The sequence below is a fragment of the Lissotriton vulgaris genome, unplaced genomic scaffold (assembly GCF_964263255.1).
Source record: "Lissotriton vulgaris unplaced genomic scaffold, aLisVul1.2 SCAFFOLD_2065, whole genome shotgun sequence".
In the NCBI taxonomy this organism is placed as follows: domain Eukaryota; kingdom Metazoa; phylum Chordata; class Amphibia; order Caudata; family Salamandridae; genus Lissotriton; species Lissotriton vulgaris.
Window position 1 is genome coordinate 172602 of NW_028246114.1, and position 21472 is coordinate 194073.

The 21472-nt window shown below is 43.2% G+C and overlaps 1 protein-coding gene across 1 annotated transcript in view; it reads left to right on the top strand.

Annotated features, from left to right (window-relative positions):
- Nucleotides 1-20908, top strand: part of LOC147666139 (nicotinamide N-methyltransferase-like) — a 134136-nt gene extending 113228 nt beyond the window's left edge. Inside the window, exon 4 of the mRNA XM_086949273.1 lies at nucleotides 20287-20908. Within this exon, the coding sequence (XP_086805399.1) occupies nucleotides 20287-20722 (436 nt within the window). The 3' untranslated portion in view covers nucleotides 20723-20908. The remainder of the gene's footprint in view (nucleotides 1-20286) is intronic.
- The last annotated feature ends 564 nt before the right edge of the window (nucleotides 20909-21472 follow it).

A 21472-nucleotide genomic window follows, 5' to 3' on the forward strand; every position in this document is an offset into this window, starting at 1 on the left:
CCATTTGTATTGCCCGCAAGAACAATGGGTTGGAGCCAACTCGATTGTAGAGTGATAGCTATGGCCAGAGAGAGATAATCACTGCTCTGGATGAAAGACTTTTGGCATTCCACCACCTGTCTATACAAAAGATTGCACACAAAAATAAAATTGATCGTTAGTTTGATCATCCTCTTCGAGTCGTTAGTCATGGCTGTTACCGGCCACTGACTACTTTGTATTGATTGTAATCTATACGTATTTAAGAATGAATTCATTAGCATTCCCGCTCTGTCCATGGGCAGTGCTTCATCTGGTGCAATTCCATGTTTTTTCTTTTAATTAGCAATTACAAAGACATACAATGTAAGATTTTGAGTGTTAACATCCCCAGCCACTATAATCCCACAGTTTGGCTGGGTGCTTAATAGTTCTTCAAGCATATCCACTAGAGGACAAACACATTACTTTTTGTTTGTACCGGTATTTTATTTATACCTTTTACTTTATAATTTTTTTTCCTTTAATTCATTTTAACGCAAAAAAGACAAGTGTCTATTCATATCTGTGTTATAACCATCTTACAAAAACCTTCTAAATCATAAAACATATTACATCACATTAGATATTTGTTTAAAACAAACATGAGAGGTAAATGAAAATACATCCAATATATGTGTATTTTTCAACCAATTCTATTCAGCTGGCTAAATTAATGATCCTGGACTTATTTAAATGTCATTATCAGGTATCTATGAGTACACTGGGAAGAAAAATTATTCTTTATTAAAATCAAGTTTTTTTTCCCGAAAGGCTGGAATTTAATTCTTCATTCTTCAGTGCTTTGATCATGTGCTGATGCGTTTCGAAACCTGGGCGTTAAGTTCCAAGATTCTCATCATGGTTTTCTCAATTGTGACAGCGTTGGTTTATTCTGAGAAGCAATAGCTGTCTTCTCATCAAGTTTTTAGATGACCACACGATGGGCTTTCTCTTGGTTAAAGGATTTTTAGTTTCTTTATGCCTCTTCTTTGTCTTTTTGCTGCTTTTCACTGCAAATTGCTAGGGTCACGTCCTGTATTCTCTAGTCGGGTCGCTTGTATCTTTATGTTATTCCGTGGCAGCTGCGATTGTCTTTGTTTTCAGAGTAGATGATTATCTCCGCTCTGTATACTCGCATATACAGTGTTCCACTTGCGCTTACTTGTTAAGCTATGAGGTTTGAGCCACCTTCACGGTTGCCTTTTAAACAGCAGACATTTTTCTTCACGACTTCTGTTGGTGTCTTGCACTAGTGCCTGCCAAAGCCACACTAACAGAAGTCATGAAGAAAAATGTCTGCCGTTTAAAAGGCAACCGTGAAGGCTGCACAAACCGCATAGCTTAACGAGTAAGTGCGAGTAAAATAGCACCTAATACGAACTGGGAGTGTGCAGCACTTCAGCTTCAGCACCGTGCTACTGGTACTGATGAATATTCACATAAAGCCAAAGGATTGCTTCATGACATGAATCAGAAGAATTTCTTTATTTCTTGCACGTCATGATAGACTTCACAGAGGTGCTTCAGCAAGTGTCTAGGGCATTTCAACAAGAAGACAGTCTTATTTCTGAAGATGCCAGAAGGAGTAAAAATTACTATTCCCACTCCAGAGAGTGCAACAGTAGGGAAAGCGTTGGATAGCGTAGGGGTGAAAATTACTATTCCCACTCCAGTGAGTGCAGCAGTATGGAAAGCGCTTGATCCCACAACAATAAAAAACAAAACCATCAACATTGTTATTACATTTACAATATTAACATAATTAATGTATACATTTAAATATAATATTATTACCAAAGATAATTAAAAATAATTAAGTACACAATAAAATTAATAATTATTAATTAATTATTTCAGATTAATTTATAATTATTTATGAATTAATCAATGAACAATTATTACTTACCACCTTTCACACCATTAACACATATGAACACCACAACACACACCTAAAATTAATTGCACAATTACAATTAATAATTACTAAAATTCTAAAACATATAATAAAATAACTAACAATTCTCATTAAAAACACTAAAATACATAACATTATTAATAAATCGATATTTCTGTCAACTATATTTTTATAAACAATATTTATTACAAAAATATTTTTGTAATTGATATTACTTACCTGTCAGTTGATATTCTTGTCAACTATATTTTTGTTGTTGATAATTCTTCCCCACGATATTCTTGCATCAATATTAATGTCCCATGATATTTCTCCATCGATATTCCTGCTCTACACTGATCTTAAGGTCATTAAGAGGAGTACTATTACATTTAGTGATAAATATTTGGTCGGGGTGTACAGTAATAGCATTAAAAGTCAAGATTCCTATCAGTCTTTGAATGGAACACTGAGTCCCTCAGGGCCTGTAATGGGTAAGCCATACACACATCACATACATCTTTGCAGTAAGTAATTGGAGCCATCTTACTCTAATTATGGAAAGCAAAATTGTTAAGCCTTTAAGGCTAATAGTTAGTACACAGTTTCCTTTATATTAAATTTGTTACAGTTATTGTATTTCTTTTTGCAAGATTCTAGCTCAGAGGACAGAAGCAGTGCTGGCTTTTTAATGAGGAGAAGGCAGACAGCAGGCAGAGAGTGCAGCAACAATGCCAGATGTCAGGTTGTGGTTAGGAAGAACCACTGGAGCTAAAACTCCACTGAATAAAGCAGGAGAGAGTTCGGTAGATGGGAAAAGGAAGGCATTAGAAGAAATCCACCCCCAGCAAAGGGAGAATGATGGAAGAAAAAGACAGAGAGTGGCACAACAGAAATGACTTGAAGATTTCAAGTGGGAAGTGATTGAAGAAAAGGAAACTAACAGTGCTAGCGTAGAAGAGACCACTTTAAAGAAGTGGAATTTGCAGGAGGTTTCCTCATTTTGAAGATTCTAAGTCTTCTCTATATGATGGTGTGATGAAAAAATCAAAAACTGAGACCTTGGAATGGCACAACAAGAGAAAATCACATAGAAAATGCATATTCCATAAAGAAAAGCCCACAAAAGACTGGCATAGTGAAATCAATTCCAAAAATGCATGAAAAAATATTGGGCACCTAAACATTCTATTTAATACAACCTATTATCTTGCAAAAGGAGGTAAGGCTTTTATTAAGTTTCCAAAACTCTGTATACTGCTGCAAAAAGCACTCTGTATACTGCAGAAAAAGACTGGAAGGTGGAAAATTATTCCAACGATCAAGCAAATCATAACTTTGTAATAGCAATTTCAGAGACCATAAAATGACAATCCGATCACAGATAGAAAATGCTAGATTCTTCAGTTTTCTGTTGGATGGGTCAACTGACAATGGAATACTGGAACAGAAACTGATTAATGTATGATTTGTTTGTGAAGGCACCCTTGTTACCCCTCTGCGTGGCATCGTCAGCATTAAAAGCTTCACTGCATCTGGAGTGAACAATGATATATCACTTGGTTTGCAAAGCATGGGCATATCTCTGGATGTTCTAAGTCAGAAATGCATTAGTCTGAAAACAGATGGATCTGCTGTGAACCTGGGCAGTAAATCAGGTCTAATCAGCTACTGGTCGAAACCTCCACATATCCAAGATGGGACAATAGCAATCACATTGCGGTTGTGCACCCTGCTGCTCACCATCTAGAAATGGCTGTGTGTGATTTAAAAACGTTCATACTTATTCAAATTTGAAGAGGTGCTCAAAGGATGTTTCAAACTATGTTATTATTCACCTAAGCAGAGAAAGGAACTTAAAGAGCTAGCTGAGAATCTGGACAAGCAGTTAAAACATGTTGGTGGATTGCAGCACATCAGATAGGTAGCAATCAGCACAGGGCAGTAACAGCACCTAAAACGAATTGGGAGTGTGCAGTACTTCAGCTCGAGCACTTTGCTATTGGTAGTGATGAATATTCACATAAACCAAATGATTACTTCATGACATGAATCAGAAGAATTTCTTTATTTCTTCACTGCATGATAGACTTCACAGAGGTGCTTCAGCAACTATGTAGTAATAGCTTTATTCGATAAAAACATATCATAAAAGCACATGTTACATCTTAAAAACAATTTTTCAGCAATCATCAACATAAAAACATTTTTATAAACATGGCAGCTTTAGCATAGCATACTAAGCAGTGGGACTCATTCACTGAATTAATAGTTTTTTTGCAGTTCTTAAACGCCAGGCCCAGCCTAAGAACTTTGCTATACAGGAGGCAAAGAGGGGTCTTGCATCTGTACGTAATATGCGTAGAGCTTCCAGATGAGAACGGGTTCCCAAACTCCTGCAGAGGGGCTTCAACCACCTCCGTCTAGGGGCTGCGTAGACACTGCACTCGAACAACAGGTGGGACACGGACTCTACCCTTAGATCACAAAAGGGGCAGTAAGGTACGGTTTGGGCGGGCGGTTTCCAGGTAGAAGTAAACTGGCACAATGGAAGCACCCCCACCCTAAACTTAATGTACAATGATCTGTCCCATGAACTCTGGATAATGTCCAAATAAGGTTCCCTATAGGGGGTCTCTTTAGTTAGCAGAAACAGGGCTACGGATTTACAATGTTTTATGCTACAAACCCTCTCGTTATCTACCCATGACCAATAAGCCTTCTTTAGTAGTTGTTTTGATGGTGCAGATTTGTTAGCCCAAGCCTCTCCTAGGCCTAGTTTATAGAGCAGCCTTTTAACCTCCCTAAGCCAGATGATCTTATGGGAGCCCGGTAGGGACATAATGTCACTTAAGGCTTCGGCCTAACTGCTAAGTTCTTGCACATTCCAAATTCTGGACCATAGGAGAAGCGGGCGTAATTTCGCTTGATCGCATATTGCCCGGGTACCTGCATCTAACAGCAATGGAATTGTTGGTGTGCTGTGGGGCAGGCCCATAAGGTCTTTGAGGAAGTTATTCTCAAGATGAGCCAGAGTATCAGTTCTCTGAGTGCCCCACAGTTCGGCACCGTATAGTGCCGCACTCACAACTCTTGCCCTATAAATATCTAAGGGAGCCCCAATTGGTTTTAAGGATGAGGCGCGCTGTTCCTTGAGCAGTGCACCTGCCACCCTCTTATGAGTCAGAAACACCTTTTGGTGGTGTGCCTTCCAACTCATGGTGTCACTGATACGTATACCCAGGTAGTCAAATTCTTTGACTCGATCTAGTGGAACAGAATCTAGGACCGGTGGTATAACAGATTTTTTGGGCGGGTTAAGGACTAAAAACTTAGTTTTGCCTATGTTTATGGCCAAACCCCTTGTATCACAGAAGGCCTTGAAGCTAGTAAGCAATGATTGGATGCCCATAGGTGATTTTGAAATTGAAATTAGGAGGGTATCGTCCGCGAATAGGAGCGTTGGGATTTTCCTTCCAGCCAGGGTGGGTGCATCTGATGGCTGCTGGAGAAGGTGCTCTACCACTCCATTAATATAAAGAGAAAACAGAGTGGGGGCAAGCACACACCCTTGGCGGACGTCCCTATCCACAGGGATACGAGGTGTTTTCTCTCCCTGTGCACCCCATCTAATTTGGGCAAAGTTGCTGTCATGGAATTTTACAAGCAAGGACAACAAATAAGGGGGGAGGCCTAGCCCATCGAGGACGTTCCATAGTCGTGTTCGTGGTACCAGGTCGAAGGCCGTCCTTAAGTCAATAAAGACTAAGTATAAACTGCCCCCTCCCAGAACCACCACTTTCCAATAAATCATTAGAAGGCGGAACGTCTGCTCGATTGTTCCTGTTCCTGTTCTGAAGCCTGCTTGAAGATCCGACAGAATCCGATTTTCATCGGCCCACTGGATAATCCTGCCCAGTACCACCTTTCCTGCTACCTTTTGGGATGAGTCCAATAAACTAATGGGTCGATAATTCGCTGGGTCGTCCCTGGAGCCTTTTTTAAAAATAGGTACGACTTCAGCGCCCCTCCATGAGTCAGGGAATACCCCACCCAACAATACCTCGTTCAAAAGAGAGGCAATTAGCCTGCTCCAAAAAGGAGGGTGATTCTTGATTAGGTCTCCTGGAATTCCATCGGGACCTGCCGCTTTATTTGAGACAATACACCGGATTGCTCTCTCTACTTCCAGGCTAGTAAATAGACCATCATGACATGGGGGGTCAATTATAGGAATGGGCAGCGGACCCAGAGGTGGGCAAGCTAAATGAGATGCCCCCGAAGGAGCAGAATACATTTTCGAAAAATGGGCAAGCCATACATCACCGGGGATGTTGCAAGTTAACTGCTGGTCAGTAGGCTTTTCCCTAGCTCTTAGTAGGTCCCAGAACCTCTTAGCATCCTTCCCGTTGCTTGCCTCTACTAAATCCCCCCAAAAATTGGAATCGTGGACCTGCTTGGCTTCAATTATGTTTTTTTTATAGAGTTTTCTCGCAGCCCTGATATTAGCTGAGTCTTTAGATTTTAATGTGGCAACAAGTTCCCTCTTGGCTATACGACATTTAGCGGTGTACCACTTATCTGTCGCTTTGGGGAGAGTTTTCGGGGGACCCCTACGGGTGGATTGGGGGACGATAAACAAGTCACTCAGTGCCTCTATAGTCTCAGTGAATAGGGGTAAAACCTTTTTGCTGGTGGGACTTAAGGTGTCCATCCGAGGCTCCACTCCTGCCAAAATAGTCCCGGCTTGCGCCATCCTTATTTCGTCTGCTGAGACTTTGGCCCACTTCAGGCGCCTGCTACAATTTGTGGGAGCTAGTTCATGGGAAGATTTCCACTTGTGATCAGATGTGCCATGATTTCCAGCCTGCCAAGGAGACGCCATAACCCCCTGCCCCTAGCCCCGTCCGCGACAGGACGGGGCTAGGGGCAGGGGGTTATGGCGTCAACTGGTGTACCCCCTGTACTGACTCTTCGCCCTGCACTCACGTACTCTAGACAGTCCTTATTGGATCTGGGCAGGTATGTTTCTACGCTGTGCAACTATAGGGCTGATTGCTGTTTTGAGGGACCTTTTACCTGTAGGGCTTGTTGTACACAGTTTACTAGCAACACTGTAATAAACCCTTGTTACAAACAATTGATCGATTCTGCCCTTACTGCACACTCGATCAATACAACTGCTAGCCCTCCCAATGACCCCCATCTAAACTGTAAGAACCTTTTGTGCAAAGTACGATCATTAGTGTCTCACTCCATTCAGGTTTGGGACCTTATCACATCTGAGAGCCCACATTTCTGTTTCCTAACAGAGACCTGGCTTAAGCCCCACTCTGTCCCAGCCATAACTATGGGTGTGCCGGCAGGGTACAAAATAGTGAGGATGGACCGTCCAATTAAAACTGGGGGGGGGCTAGCCATTGTTTTTAAACAGGAAATGGAGGTGGTGGTTATTGAGACTGTATGCAACCCACAAATGGAACTCATGATATTTACCATTAACCCCAGCTCTAGGGAATCCAGAAAAGGAGCTCTAGTTTATCGGCCTCCAGGCCCCGCTGGGAATTTCTCTATCCAACTTGTGGAAGCACTTGCCCCCCATATGCTAATGAACTCTGACTTCATTTTGGTCGGGGATTTTAATGTCCATTGTGATACTGCGACATGTCTTGAGGCACAGACCCTCCTGGCTGACCTGTCCACACTTGGTTTTAATTTGGCAAATCAAGGACCTACACACGTAGCGGGTCATACTCTTGATCTCGTGCTATACAACTCCTCTCACATAAATTGTCTCCCTCCTTACCAGGTGGACTGGACTGACCACGCCATTATCGAATTCCATACTTGTTCCAACTATAAGACAAAAAGTATTCGGAAGAGTATGGCAGATGTCAGAAGACCCTGGAACAAACTCACTCCTGAGGGTTTTAGGGAGAATTACTTAGAACCCAACTGGGCTGGAGTTGGGGACAATGTGACTTCAGCTCTAAACAAATTTAATGAAGCCATAACTACAACCATTGATTGTGTTGTTCCTTTGAGGACATACAAACTACGGCCTGCTCCTAGGCAAGAGGTCTGGTTCACAGATGACCTGAGACAGCTAAAGCTCACTACAAGGAAGCTAGAGAAACGATGGAGAGCCACTCGGAAAGTTGAGGACAAAGATAATCATAGGGCCTCCCAAAAAAGCTATCATAAAGCTCTTCGGGCTGCGCGGAAACATCATATTGCAGTCCAACTATCAGCAGCTGGTAAGAACTCCAAAGTTCTCTACCAAATACTACAAACTTTCACCAAGCCCTTGGCCTGTGAAACAGATGGGATTGAGTCTCAGGAACTGTGTAATAATATTTCACAGTTCTTTGTCAGAAAAATTGATGGCATTTATGCTAAGATCTTAGCCTCAAAATCGGCTAGCAGCCTTGACTCTGCCGATAGCATACCTAGCTCAGTAGGTAACAAGATCAGTAAACTTACGGAATTCCCACCAGTATCTATGGAGGAGATGACCACCTTAATCACTCAGACAAAGAGTGGGTGCCCTTCAGATATCATCCCAGCACGTGTCATGGCACTCTTGAGTGACGAGCTGGGGGTTGGAATCCAACAGGTCATCAATCTTTCTCTGAGCACAGGGGAAGTCCCCCTTGGTTGGAAGCAGGCCTTGGTAAGACCACTACGGAAAAATAACTCCATTCCGTGGACAGACCTGACAAACCTTAGACCCATCTCTCTCCTCCCTTTTCTAGGGAAACTCACTGAGAAGTTTGTGAACGGGCATCTGTCTAGATACATCGAGAGCGCAGGGGTGCTGGATCCTTCCCAGTCGGGGTTTAGACCCAGGCACAGCACAAAGACTGCCTTACTGTCCGTCGCTGACGATCTTCGTATGCTACAGGATAAAGGGTTTTCCGTTATCCTGGTGCTCCTAGATCTGTCAGCGGCGTTTGACACTGTCTCACATGAGATCATGACCTCCAGACTAATTGACATCGGTCTGGAAGGCAAGGCGCTGGCCTGGCTAAGGAGCTTTTTTACCAACCGCACTCAGAGAGTCATACTGGGTCCATACCAGTCAGAGGAGGTTGAGATCTCAAAGGGGGTGCCACAGGGCTCCTGTTTGAGCCCAACGCTTTTTAACATCTATGTGGCACCCCTGGCTAACATCATGAGATCTCATGGATTCATTCCTGTATCGTATGCAGACGATACCCAACTCCTCTTCCCCTTTAAAACCTTGACCCCTGAGGTGCGTAACTCCTTTGCACAGGGAATGAAAGAGGTGGCACATTGGATGGCAGCAAATTTCCTTCAGTGTAACGTCGCCAAGACTGAGGTCATGCTCTTTGGGGAAGCCAAGCGACTCTGGACTCCTGACTGGTGGCCTCAAGACCTAGGCCCAGTCCCCGTACCTAGAGTCGTGGTGAAAGATCTAGGAGTTAAATTGGATCAGGAGCTTGCCCTTAAACATCATGCCAATCAAGTTGTAAGCTCCTGCTTCCATGTCATTGGTCTTCTCCGACGGGTATTTCCCATGTTACCTGATACAACAAGGAAAACACTAGTACAGTCGCTAGTGTTAAGCAGACTGGATTATTGTAACGGTCTGTTGCTGGCCGCCAATGAGGACGTCATGACCAGATTACAAGTCGTGCAAAACACAGCTGCACGGCTTGTCTTCAATGCCCCAGCCCGTACTCCCTCTATGCCACTTCTTAACAAACTCCACTGGCTTACTGTAAAACAGAGGGTGCTGTTTAAAACATGCTGCACCATTCACAAATGCCTCATTGGCAAAGGTCCCGATTACCTGACCAAAAAGTTCATTCCCTATACCCCCCTGAGGTCTCTCAGATCTGGAGAGCAACAATTGCTATGTGTCCCCAGGTTCAGGAAATCTAGACAAGGGGGAAGGGCTCTGTCAGTAGCTGGGCCAAAGCTCTGGAATGATCTTCCTTATGACATCAGAGTGTGTAAGGAACATTTTCCTTTCAGAAAAAAATTAAAAACGTTCCTGTTCAATTACTAGCTCTGTTAGGGCATTTGTTATACACTGGTCAGGGCTTCTGTTCACAGATGTTGCCAAAGGCGCGGAGATACTCCTTAGGGAGTCGAGTTCCTAGCGCGTTACAAATCTGTAAATAAATAAATAAATAAATGGTTAGCGAGAGAGGGTTATGATCACTGTCACCCGTCACTATAACCTCCATGTCTTGGTGGTATGGCCAGAGATTGTAGTTAAACATGATGAAGTCGATTCTAGAGGAATGACCCGGTCTGTTATATGTGTGAGCACCCGTACAGTCAGATTTGGATCGACCATTTGTTGATCTCAAATTGTGCTCCATGCAAAGAGCATTAATCTCTATTGCATTTTGTGACCATTTAGGGATCGGGTCAAGATTCAGAATCGGGATACCTCTCCGGGCGTCCTCCTCGAAGGTATCCAGAATGTCCTCTCTAGCCAGTGGCTCAAAACAGCAATTAAGGTCACCTGCAACAAGTACATAGGAGTCAGCACTGCAGGCAGCTAGATTGCGGCTTAAGCCTGTAGAGGGTAGATGAGATACACCGCCTTTAGCACCCCTTAGATAAATATTGAATACTTCCATGTTTCTTCCCCCTTTGTAGTTTATTGTTATCCACTGAAGATCTGGTGACTGGGTAGCCCTTTGTTTTACACTGAAGCCTAGTGCAATACTGACCCATATGATAAGGCCGCCAGAAGGGCGACCTTTGGATCCTTGTTGCTGGACGGCGGGGATGAAGAAGGTTGAAAACCCCACTCTGTGTCTCGGTTCTAGACACCAGGTTTCCTGGAAAAGGCAAATATGATAAGGTTCCAGAAAAGCATTCCATTCGGGGATGTCAAAGTTACGACCAAGCCCAGCCGTATTCCAACATAGGATTTTTAAAACGAGATCACCAGGTGGAACTTTGGAAGAAACAGTAAGCAAGGGAGAGTTTGTCATGGCCACCGAATTAGAGGACCTCGCAGGTAGCTCAGTTTGTTGGTGATTGGAGGTCACATGAGGGCCAGACCAGATAGACCCTAATATTTCGGTAGAGGTGGGTAAAGGAGGGGTCACAGGGGATGAGTATGTCCAATCTTCCTTGCCACAATTTTCTGGTGTGTTGGGTATAGATGACTCCCCATAAAGCGATAAGCCGTTTGATCTTCCTACTCGGCTTGCTGTGAGTTCAGGAGCAGGACATGCGTTATGACGTTGCCCGTGCGAGGGCAATGTTTCCCTCCGATGTTGTTTGGCCAATTGCACTGGAAGTCAATCCACCTCCTCTAAGCTACCAAATCTATTGTAGGTAGAGAGACCATTCCAGTGTAGGAGGGTTTCCTTATGGCTCCGGGAGTTATTCGACCAAGGATGGTGTTGTACCAGTGTCCAATCATCCACCTGATTGCGTCTTGGTCGAGGAGGGTAGAAGAAGGACAACGGTCTAGGTATAACTACAGAGTCATCATTACCGGACCAAGAACAAATGTGGTGCGCCGTGTGCGGGTCCTCGAAAGTCACCACTATGCAATCCCCGGGACTGGATTTCTTCGTTGGACTTACCCAAGGAGTTCTACGAACCATCAGTACACGACTTCTTCTACCATTAGGGATCGGTCTGTTTACGTTTAACCAATGCATTATCTTGTTTTTCAACGACCAGTGATTCTCAAATTGGCCGTTGCCAATTGTTGGAACACCCGTCAGCACAACCACATAGTCATTGGCCTCTGGGGGGAGGTCAATATAGCCCCCTCTAAAGTTGTCCTTAGCTGGGGGGCCCTGGGTTTGACTGGGGATGAGTCTATGGGGCATTTCGGGTTTAGAATTTGCTGGGTGTCGCGTGGAGCCCCGCGGAGGAACCTTTGGTTTAGCGTGGGCTTGCTCCACCGTGACAGTCCTTGGTTTAGGGACAGGCTTTATAGTGGGTGGTACTGGGAGGGGGATTTGGTGGGTTTGGGATACGGGAGCTTGTGGCGTTGAGTCAGCTTCTATAATGCCCTGATTTTCAAGACTTTTCAACCCAAGAGTGGCCAGAGCAATAATGCTCTTCTCCATTTCAAGGAAGTTATTTTCTATCCTTGATAGTCTAAGGTCTAGGGGTGATAGAAGTTTTTTGAGTGTTTCCCAAACTACCTCTATAAATTCTTTAATGTTTTTGCCTAGCCCATCTACCTGTGGGTCCTCATCCTCTGGGGTATTAACAGGGGGAATAACTAAACCCTTTCCCTGTCCCTCACTTGGTGGCTGTGAACTAAGAGTATGCTCTGTGCCAGCATTAGTTGCTGTAGCATTAGTCGTCGACAAGTTTTTGGGAACAGCAATTTTTGCTTTTTTGCGAAAGTAGGCAGAGCGAGAATGGCGTTTTCTCTTTGGTTGCTTGCCACTAGTATTGGTGGTAATCAAGGTTGTCTGAGGGGATATAGTAGGGATAGAGTTGTACGCACTTACAGGTGTGGATGGGGTTCCCTCATCTTTGCTTTCTAGGGCTGAAGGAAAAGTAGCAGGGTTCGGGGAGTGATGGACATCGACCTGAGTGACTATACACTGAGGGCGAGCAGGTCGCTCAGGTGTAACTGAAGTGGCTATGTGGCCTAAAGAGGATTTTTTGGAAAGTGCGATGACTTGGGACACTCTTCTGGCAGCTTCTAATTCTAACGAGACCCGGGTTTGGAGTTTGGATATCTCTTCGTCTATGGGTATGTTGGTGCGGGTGATGAAATCGTCCATGGGGCCACTGATTTGTGACCCACCTTTAGAGGTCTTGCTGCGAGTTACCCTTGTATTCATAGTGCTTGGGGCGCGGGGACGAAGATAGGTGTTTGCCTTTATGTTATTGAAGTGTTTTGAAGGATATCGGGCAAAAGGGGGTGGGCCAGTCTAGTCCTCTCTGTCCTCGAACGGCCTCAAACGGCCCGCTCTTTGCCCGGTCTTCGCCCCGCGCGCTCCCGCGCAGCGTCGTACTCCGATATTTATAGGCCAAAGTCCAATGGGCCGTGTTGTTTGGAGATGGGGCGGGGCGGTCAGGGAGAGCGGGGCCAGGTGACTCGGCCTCTGACACCGGGACTCCTGGGAAGGTGAGTCCCGGTTCACGCTCGCAGCCCTGCAGCCTCACACACCCCCACAGGAACAGCTACGGCAGGAGAGCCAGGAGCAGTCAGGCAAGTCAAAATCCGAAGCGGGAGCCCTGTATTAGCAGCAGCGCCGGTTCAGGTGTGGCAAAACAGCGTCCCACGAAGCAAAGTATCCAAGCCCCTTTTCAGTTGTTTGGAGGTGGGGTGGGGCGGTCAGGGAGAGCGGGGCCAGATGACTCGGTCTCTGACACCGGGACTCCTGGGAAGGTGAGTCCCGGTTCACGCTCGCAGCCCTGCAGCCTCACACACCCCCACAGGAACAGCTACGGCAGGAGAGCCAGGAGCAGTCAGGCAAGTCAAAATCCGAAGCGGGAGCCCTGTATTAGCAGCAGCGCCGGTTCAGGTGTGGCAAAACAGCGTCCCACCTGTCTAAGGCATTTCAACAAGAAGACAGTCTTATTTCTGAAGCTGCAGGAAGGATTGAGGGGCTTCAATGGAAGCTAAAACAGCTGAAAGCGATGCCAGAAAAAGCACTTACACAATTTCACTTGCTTTTTACAGAGAATTATTTTGCAGGGTTCCCTCTACTAACACTGGCAAAGCCTGCTCGAAAAGGCAGCTCTAGAGAAACTAGTGTCAAGGAAGACACTGCTGAGTTACTAGAAGAGGCTGTTCCTTTCATAAATGACATAGCAATGGTCCTAAATTCATAAGAAATATGATAACCTACTAAAAGCCTCCGTGCAGCTTATGGTCTGCCCATCTCAGCCTAGCCACCACCCCTTCGTTTAACAAAAAAAGGCAAGGGGGCAGCTGCTTCTGTTGCCTAGCGGCTATCCTTTGGAATTCTCTCCCTTTGTCACATAGGAATTGTGACAATCTTCTGGGCTTCAGAAAGCTTCTGAAAACATGGCTCTTTAAGCAGTCCTACGCATGAGAATTGTACTTCTGTCTCCTCGAAAAAATAGTGCCAAGAAACCTACGGGTGTACGTGCGCTCTAGAAATAGTTATTAACATAACATAAATGACGGGCTTCTGAGTACATATCTGGCAAGCCGCACTCTTTAACATTTTTGATTAGAGGTTTTGGGAATCACAAATTTGAGGAGCTTGTTACGTACTATAAAAAAGGCACTTACTGTTGATGAAATTCAGTCTTTTACCGGATGACGCGTAAGCCAGTATCCCTCTTCACTCAGCTATTGAAAAAATACACAAACTTAAACATGTCCTTCCTATTTTTGAAATCATGCTTTCCATCAGTCCAGCAATGGCAATATGCGAACGTGGGTTTAGCAGCATGAATCAATTAGAAAATGAGCTCGGTACCTCCCTCAAAAGGGACACAATGTCTGCTTAAATGCAAACCCAAGTAGATGTGCCGGAGTTAGACACCTTTGATCCAACCCCAGCAGTTTTGCTTTGGCTGTCAGCAAGCCCAGGAAAGAGACATATTATGGGCCACAATCCTTCTTGTCAAAGAAACAAGTCAGTTACTAAGTCAGAAGATAGCGAGTTATTCAAATCAGCACCATTTTCCTTAACAAGTTAATGCCTGTTGCGCTGTGTTATTTTACCATCCAGTTTTTGGCCAGTGATTTCTTGATATGTATTACTCTTCACTCTCAGCAGCTGTTTAAGACTACCCAGAATATGTTAAAACGCATGTTGCCAATCATTTAACACAACTCAGTGCTTGATTTGAGCTGGTGATTTCTGAGCACATCAACAGCTGTTTATTAATTCAGTGTACATTAACAATGGCTAATACCTACCACCAAAGCCATTGTTTTAGATTTAGGGGCCTGGAATAGTCAGAAATGTCACACTTGTAGGAGTCTGATGAGTAGCTGTGTTGATGCTGTAATTGGCAGTGCTGACAGCAGCAGTGGACAGTGCAAGCTGGAGTGGACTCCTACCATGGGCCCGGCACTTCTTTTTTTCCTTTTTACAAATTAGGCACTGCCACACCACAACAATATAAAGGAAAACATGGAGGCTTTGCCAGCCCAATCTGATTAAAACATGAGCAAAATCCTGCCTCAAAGCAGGCATGTCAGCGTTAATGCAAATACAAGTGGGTAGCTGGAAATTTGACACTTTCATCCAACCCGAGCAGTATTGCTTTCGCTGACAGCAAACCCTGGACAGAGACACATTACTGGACACAGCCTTCCAAGTCCAATGTGCAAAACTGATCTTATTTTGAAAGAACAGGGACTTGTTCTGGCTCTAGTAGTCTCTTGACTCAGTCTTCATCAACCTGTTGATTGATACAAGTGTGGTCCTGTTGCACAGAGTTTTCAAGAAGAAAGTGTTGCATCTGAAAAACGCCACCCTTATATCTATGGTTAGCTTAGAGCACTAGCTTCTTCACTAACAAGTAAGTGCCGTGATATGTTGTTCATGGATGTTATTTAATATGTTTGCAAACTTCCACTACCTCTGATACACACATCTTAGGGAGGTACTTGGGTGACAAATACAAATTTTCTGTTTGCTAGCAATTTGGTTGGCCAAAGTTTTTTTGGGTTCTTGGCGCTGAATATGTTTTGCAGACAATTTGTACGAAACCAGTATGTGGGTTGAGAGTATTGATGTTAGGTCAAGTAGATAATTGTAGTCAATAGATTTTTAAAGATTTTTCAAGCCCAGCCTCTGCCTTTCAGTGTTACATACTCATTGCTTTTCTTGCATTAAAACTACTCACAACTCACATTGGTTGGTTTATGGTCATAGGTTGTAAACAAGGGTGCATTCAAGGCAACTGTAGAGGTTCCATGGTCTCTAAATGCATAAGAAACAGGGGTTCTGTCAGTTAATCACAAGTCGTTTCATACAAAGTTAATGTAGTATACAATAAATCCAGTATATGGTGCAAGATGCTAGTATATAAACAATAAAAACTGTGCCAGCAGAACCAATGATGTTTCCTTAGATTTATATACAGAACTTGTTAAGATTTCTACTTACTAATACAATTATACATAGATTGTCACAAAAAAAACAGCTAATAGTGAGAGGTGCCTAAAATCAATCTTATATTGTACTGGATCAGTGTTTCCCAAACTGTGGGTTGCAACTGATGTCTGGTGAGTCAGGAAAGACCAAGCAATAAAAAAAGATGCCTTTAAATTCTGTATTCTTCTTGTCACCTTTGACACACTTCGAGATAGAGGTCAAATAGGGAGTGTTGTTTACAAACGACTCTCACTTTGCAGTCAGATAAAGAAAATTAAAGTAAGTTGTGTAACAATCCAGCTGGAGTACAGGTGTGTGAATTGAAAGGCTGTAGGACGTTAATTTTTGTAACACAACAAAATGTAAATGAACTGTACACATTAAGCAGTTCGGAAAGAAAAATGAAGCACTTCTTTGTAATTCTGACTTGTGATGGAAACAGATTGTAGTAGGATCGAAACAAACCAAGATACTTTACTTGGTGATGCACAAACGATAAATATTCACCGACCCCAATTTCTACATATTTTCATTTGTGTGCTATATAGTTTTAGCAGTAAAACTGTATGTGTGCAAATTTAGTGGCCATTTCAATGGAAAATGTGCTGTCTGTAAATGACAATGCGCTACCACACTATGCTTTAGTTACTTTAAAAAAATCTCCCCGGCTCATGTCAATTAATGCCAGGTGGGTCGCAAACGTTTGTCGTACTAAAAAGTGGGCCGTGGTTTTAAACAGTTTGGAAACTACTGTACTAGATGATTGGTGGCTGGTTACAAAACAATCAGGAATGAATAATTTATGGTACATAGTGGAATAGTCCAATTCCAATGGGCACTCAATGCAGAACAATAATAACAAAGGAATCACCGGCTGAAATTTAACAAGGGTAGTTTGGTGGCAGAGAAGAGGTAGTTTTACGGTTCCTACAGATGTGGCAGGACTGTGTATTTGACCAACACTATTCAGGGTGTTTGGACTCAGTCTGTATACACAATCAGTATGTGTTGGTAGGTTTTTCATCTATCTTACAGTACCACATCTAACCCCTAAACAGACCAGGCAAAGATATTGTTGGAAACCTCGAAAATTACACTCTGATCCCCTGGCTACCTACGGAAACAGATCTTACCTTTCTGTTAGTCACTCTGGCATGCCCAAGGTAACGCAGGAAAGACACAACAGAGCATTTTCAAACTGTTATTGAAATTAGCGTATTTTGTGAAAAAAGCATGAGCTGTGATTATTAGAAAGATTAGACATATTACAGTAATCAGCATTGTTAGAATAATAAACAGCATGAATAATTCAACCATGTTATTTGTTGCTAATGTTTGCCTACTTCTATCTGTGCCTAACACTACACTTTCGAGAGAATAACAGGGGTCTTCATCTGCCAGATCAATGGAGTAGTCTAAACCCCAATACCTTGGAGTTAGAAGTCTGGAACTAGTACAGATTATCCTCCTTGGCACGATGGAGGTCGGGGTCAGCAGGGCTGCACCACAGTTTGTAGAGGTTCCGTAATAATCCCAGCAGGGAAGGGCTCCTCTGGAAGAGCTTCAGCACAAAAGCTGTTTTTATAACAACATGTTATTCTTCTCAATGTGGCGACGACGCAGAGCAGCTCATCTTGTACTATCTAACAAAAATAAAGTGTCTCTTACCAAGCCTATCAAGCATGCAAAAGAATGACATTGTGTTCCTAACTGTGTTACCCTATCTGTACAGGCTACATGACGTCAGTGCCTATCAGGAATACACATTCAGCACATTCACGTGCTTAGCAAAATAGAAGTGTGGCAAAGTCACCATGAGAATGAAGAACACATACAAGCAATGCTACAAGGTCTTTCAAAGCGGCATCTTTCAGGACAGGTTTGCTTATACTGTCCTCAGATTGGTAGGCTCCCCATCACAGTGGGCCCTAATCTGCACTTACCTGAGATATCTCTGTTGGCAGACTCAAGGCCTGAACTTTGGTGCACAATTACTATACTTCCTTTGTGGCACCTGTATCGCACATAGTGACCGCTGTTGCCATTACCACAATTTTGTATGCTTTAGCACAATGTTTAATTATGGGATAATCAAACTATTCCAGCTCATAATTTGGAGGTGTGGCCCAATCTTCCACTGTTTTTCAGGGCACACAAATCGCTTGTCCTGAAGATGACCTTACCATCTATGTGGGTCTGTAGTGTAGTTCCTATATTCCCAATAGGCTCTGCGCATTGTAATAATATATACTGCAGTTTAGACGTAGGACTAAGGTCTACTAGGTCTCTACCAAATATATTAGACTTAGTTATGTGTGTGCCAGCTAGCTCAGAGGTCATTAGAAACTTTCTCGAAAGTACACAAAGGGATTAGTTCCTGACAACCATATAACATGACAACTTTGTTTCCCAAGAATAAGAAATCAATCTTCAGAGTCGCGGAAACAATAGATAACTATTTTACTCAGTCAATCGTGTATACTTAGTTTCACCAGAGTTGCTGAGAAATTAGAGAGACGGGCGTTTTCAATAAAATTATTTATTGAACAGTCTTCTATCTCAAGCATGAGAAATGTACTGCTACAATGGTAATGCTGGTTATAAAGTACAAGGCATATAATACAAACAGTATTATAAAGTAGTACTGTAAAATCATGATCTAGTTTCTAAGCCATAAGTTGCTTTAACTAGATAAAATGCATATAATACATACAATGATAAAAGAGATGGCTAAAAGTACTCCACTGGTGCTTCTAAAATATGCCTACCCCGGTGTACCTGACCTAAGCCTAGCACAAGGGAAGAAATACGTTTGAGGAGTAGTTTTTAGTTTAGTATTCTTTGCCTAGAATCTGCCAATAGTCTAATCAAGAATTCTCTAAGGGTCTAATCATCTCCGTACCTTGGTTTAGAATGAAGGAGGTCTTGTATCTCTCTCTCAGGACTCGATCTCCCAGATACCCGCAAGGGTAAGCTGGAAACACTGGAGCTGGATTTCTCCGCAAGAGAAGAAACGGCGTCTCTCAGTGCATCTGCTGGAGGGTCGGCTTCCTTCGGCACTTGCTGCTGCAGGGCGTCGGGCAAGGAGTTAGTCGATCTGCTCCAAGAACCACCATGTGTTAGTTTGGGCAAATGTAGGCATATTTATACCATGAAGGTGCCGAGTTTGACGCATGATGGACTTAATAACGTCACTCAAAGGTTCATTTCCTAGAAAACTCCAGGATTTCTTGGATAACTTAATATTCAAGCAGGGGGAAGATCCTAGCTGCTGAAGGCGGGTTTCTCCAAGAAATCGTTGTGAATTCTCAGAACTTAGTGGAAGTAGCCTTGCCATATTTGGGCTGTAAGGCTCAGGCCAAATATGGTAATGATTTCTATGCCTATATAAGGGTAGGGTAAAGTATACCTATATAAGGGCATGAATCGGGAAAAGTTACACTAGGATCCTAGATTCGTTTACAACAAGTCGAAAAATAACTTTGCCATATTTAGCATACATACATCAGACAACAACAGAATCATAGATGCACAGAGACATTATTCACATGTAGAAAGCACAAAATCAATAGGATGTATGCAAATAGACTTTCAGACATAGCAGTAAGCAAATATGCAGACAAATCGACACTCAGGCCAACAGCTAAAGATTTACAGACAGCCCGCTCTTTACAGCACTTACTTCACTGACAGCAATACAGAGAGCTTGGCACTCCATGGGAGTATGAGAGTCACACTGAGTACCCCCCTGCCTTCATTGAGTCAGTCTGTGCTGCTGACTGACCACTTAAGCACAGGCTCAGTGCAACATAACTCTGATACAGAGCTACCAAGTGGGGCTGTGTGCATGCCCTTCAGTGATAGTGCATAATGGTGAGTGCTCTGTTTTTTAATTCACAGTGATGTAGAAGCGTGTGCTGCCCTTGATAAGGCAGAATGATTCGGTGTACTGTTACCCTCTAATAATGCAGTGAGGAAGTGTAGCCTTACACTCTGATAATGCACAGTGATGCATTCTGTTTCTACTGCTTCTGCAGATATGCATTGCCCACAGTTTACAGATTAGAAAATCCTTCTATAGTCATGCTATTAGAAATCAAGGTTATAACTTGGCTTTTAGTTCATATTCAGGAGATTGCTCCAAAGAAGTGTGTGATACAAAGTGTACCGCAGATACCTGTGGGGCCGCCATCCTGAAACTTTCTGTAACTGTTTGTTTGCCCTGAATAACAGCCATGATGGTTAACATCATGTTACAAAACAGGTGCTAACCAGTAACTAAATCCTATTAATCATGTTACATATGTTTGTTTTTAGTGAAACATGGACTGAGAAGCAGAACATGGTACAACGAAAAGTCAAATACGTTTGCAAATGTGATTTCGAAAGAAGTGACCCCTTGTCTCCAACTGTCCTGCCCCAGGCTGACTGTCTGCTCCTGGTAAACTCTTTGGACCTCTTAGCCAAAGACAAGAAGACCTACTGCGATGGTTTGAAAAATCTGTCTTCACTACTGAAATGTGGAGGACACCTCATAATGATGACAGCCTTTCAAACAACGTATTTCATGGTTGGTGATGTGAAGTTCCCTCATCTATTCATCGATGAGGAGTTCCTCAGGACCGCCCTCACAGATGCTGGTTACGTCATAGAGGAGCTTCACATTAGTAACCGGAAAGTGCAATGTTTGTATGATGTCACAGATTACAGTGGTATTTACATTGTAAAAGCACGCAAAGAAAGAGATATTTAATCCTCAGGTACATAAAGGGGGCATCATAGGGAATGGTGACGGAGAGGTCAACTGTTTCCTGCATCTAACTTCCACTGTTGCCTTTTTTAAAAAAATTGAAATCTGTTATAAAATACTTGCAAAGTATAAAAATTTTAAATAAGTAGGACATTCAATGTTACATAACAATAAAGTATGCAAACATCACTCAGGTGTCTGGACATTAATCCACTCAATAACCCTTGATGTGCTTCTATCTCATTGTGCTCCACGTTCTTCCAGAAAACACTCTTCTCAAGTTGTGTGATCTTTTTAAGAATTAATGTCAAGATCTGACTTCTCGTACGACCACCATAGTGCAGTGAACTCATGCAACGCATTTGAGGAGCTGCATACATCAGTTTCCCCATGGATGGTATTCACACAGTCTGTACAGGAAGAGATGCTTCCCTTCTTACTAAAAGTGGCTCAGTGAACATCACATAGAGATGTGTCTTCTCGTTCTGTGCAGACCTTGCATAGCATATGCAGTCAAGAGTTCTTATCACTGTGGCCCGGTGTTGGCCTGCTTCGTGGTGGCTGGTGACCTTTGGAAGAGTATGGGGTTAAATATCTAATAACAAATATTGAGAGGTACCCTTTCCAGTGTAGGGGTCAGGGTGCACTGTAGTAAAAAAAGACAGTTTCCCCCACAACCGCATCTATAAACCTCTTCTATGTTTCCATATAAACAATCAAAAACCCACAACTTCAAGCTCATAACACTAAATC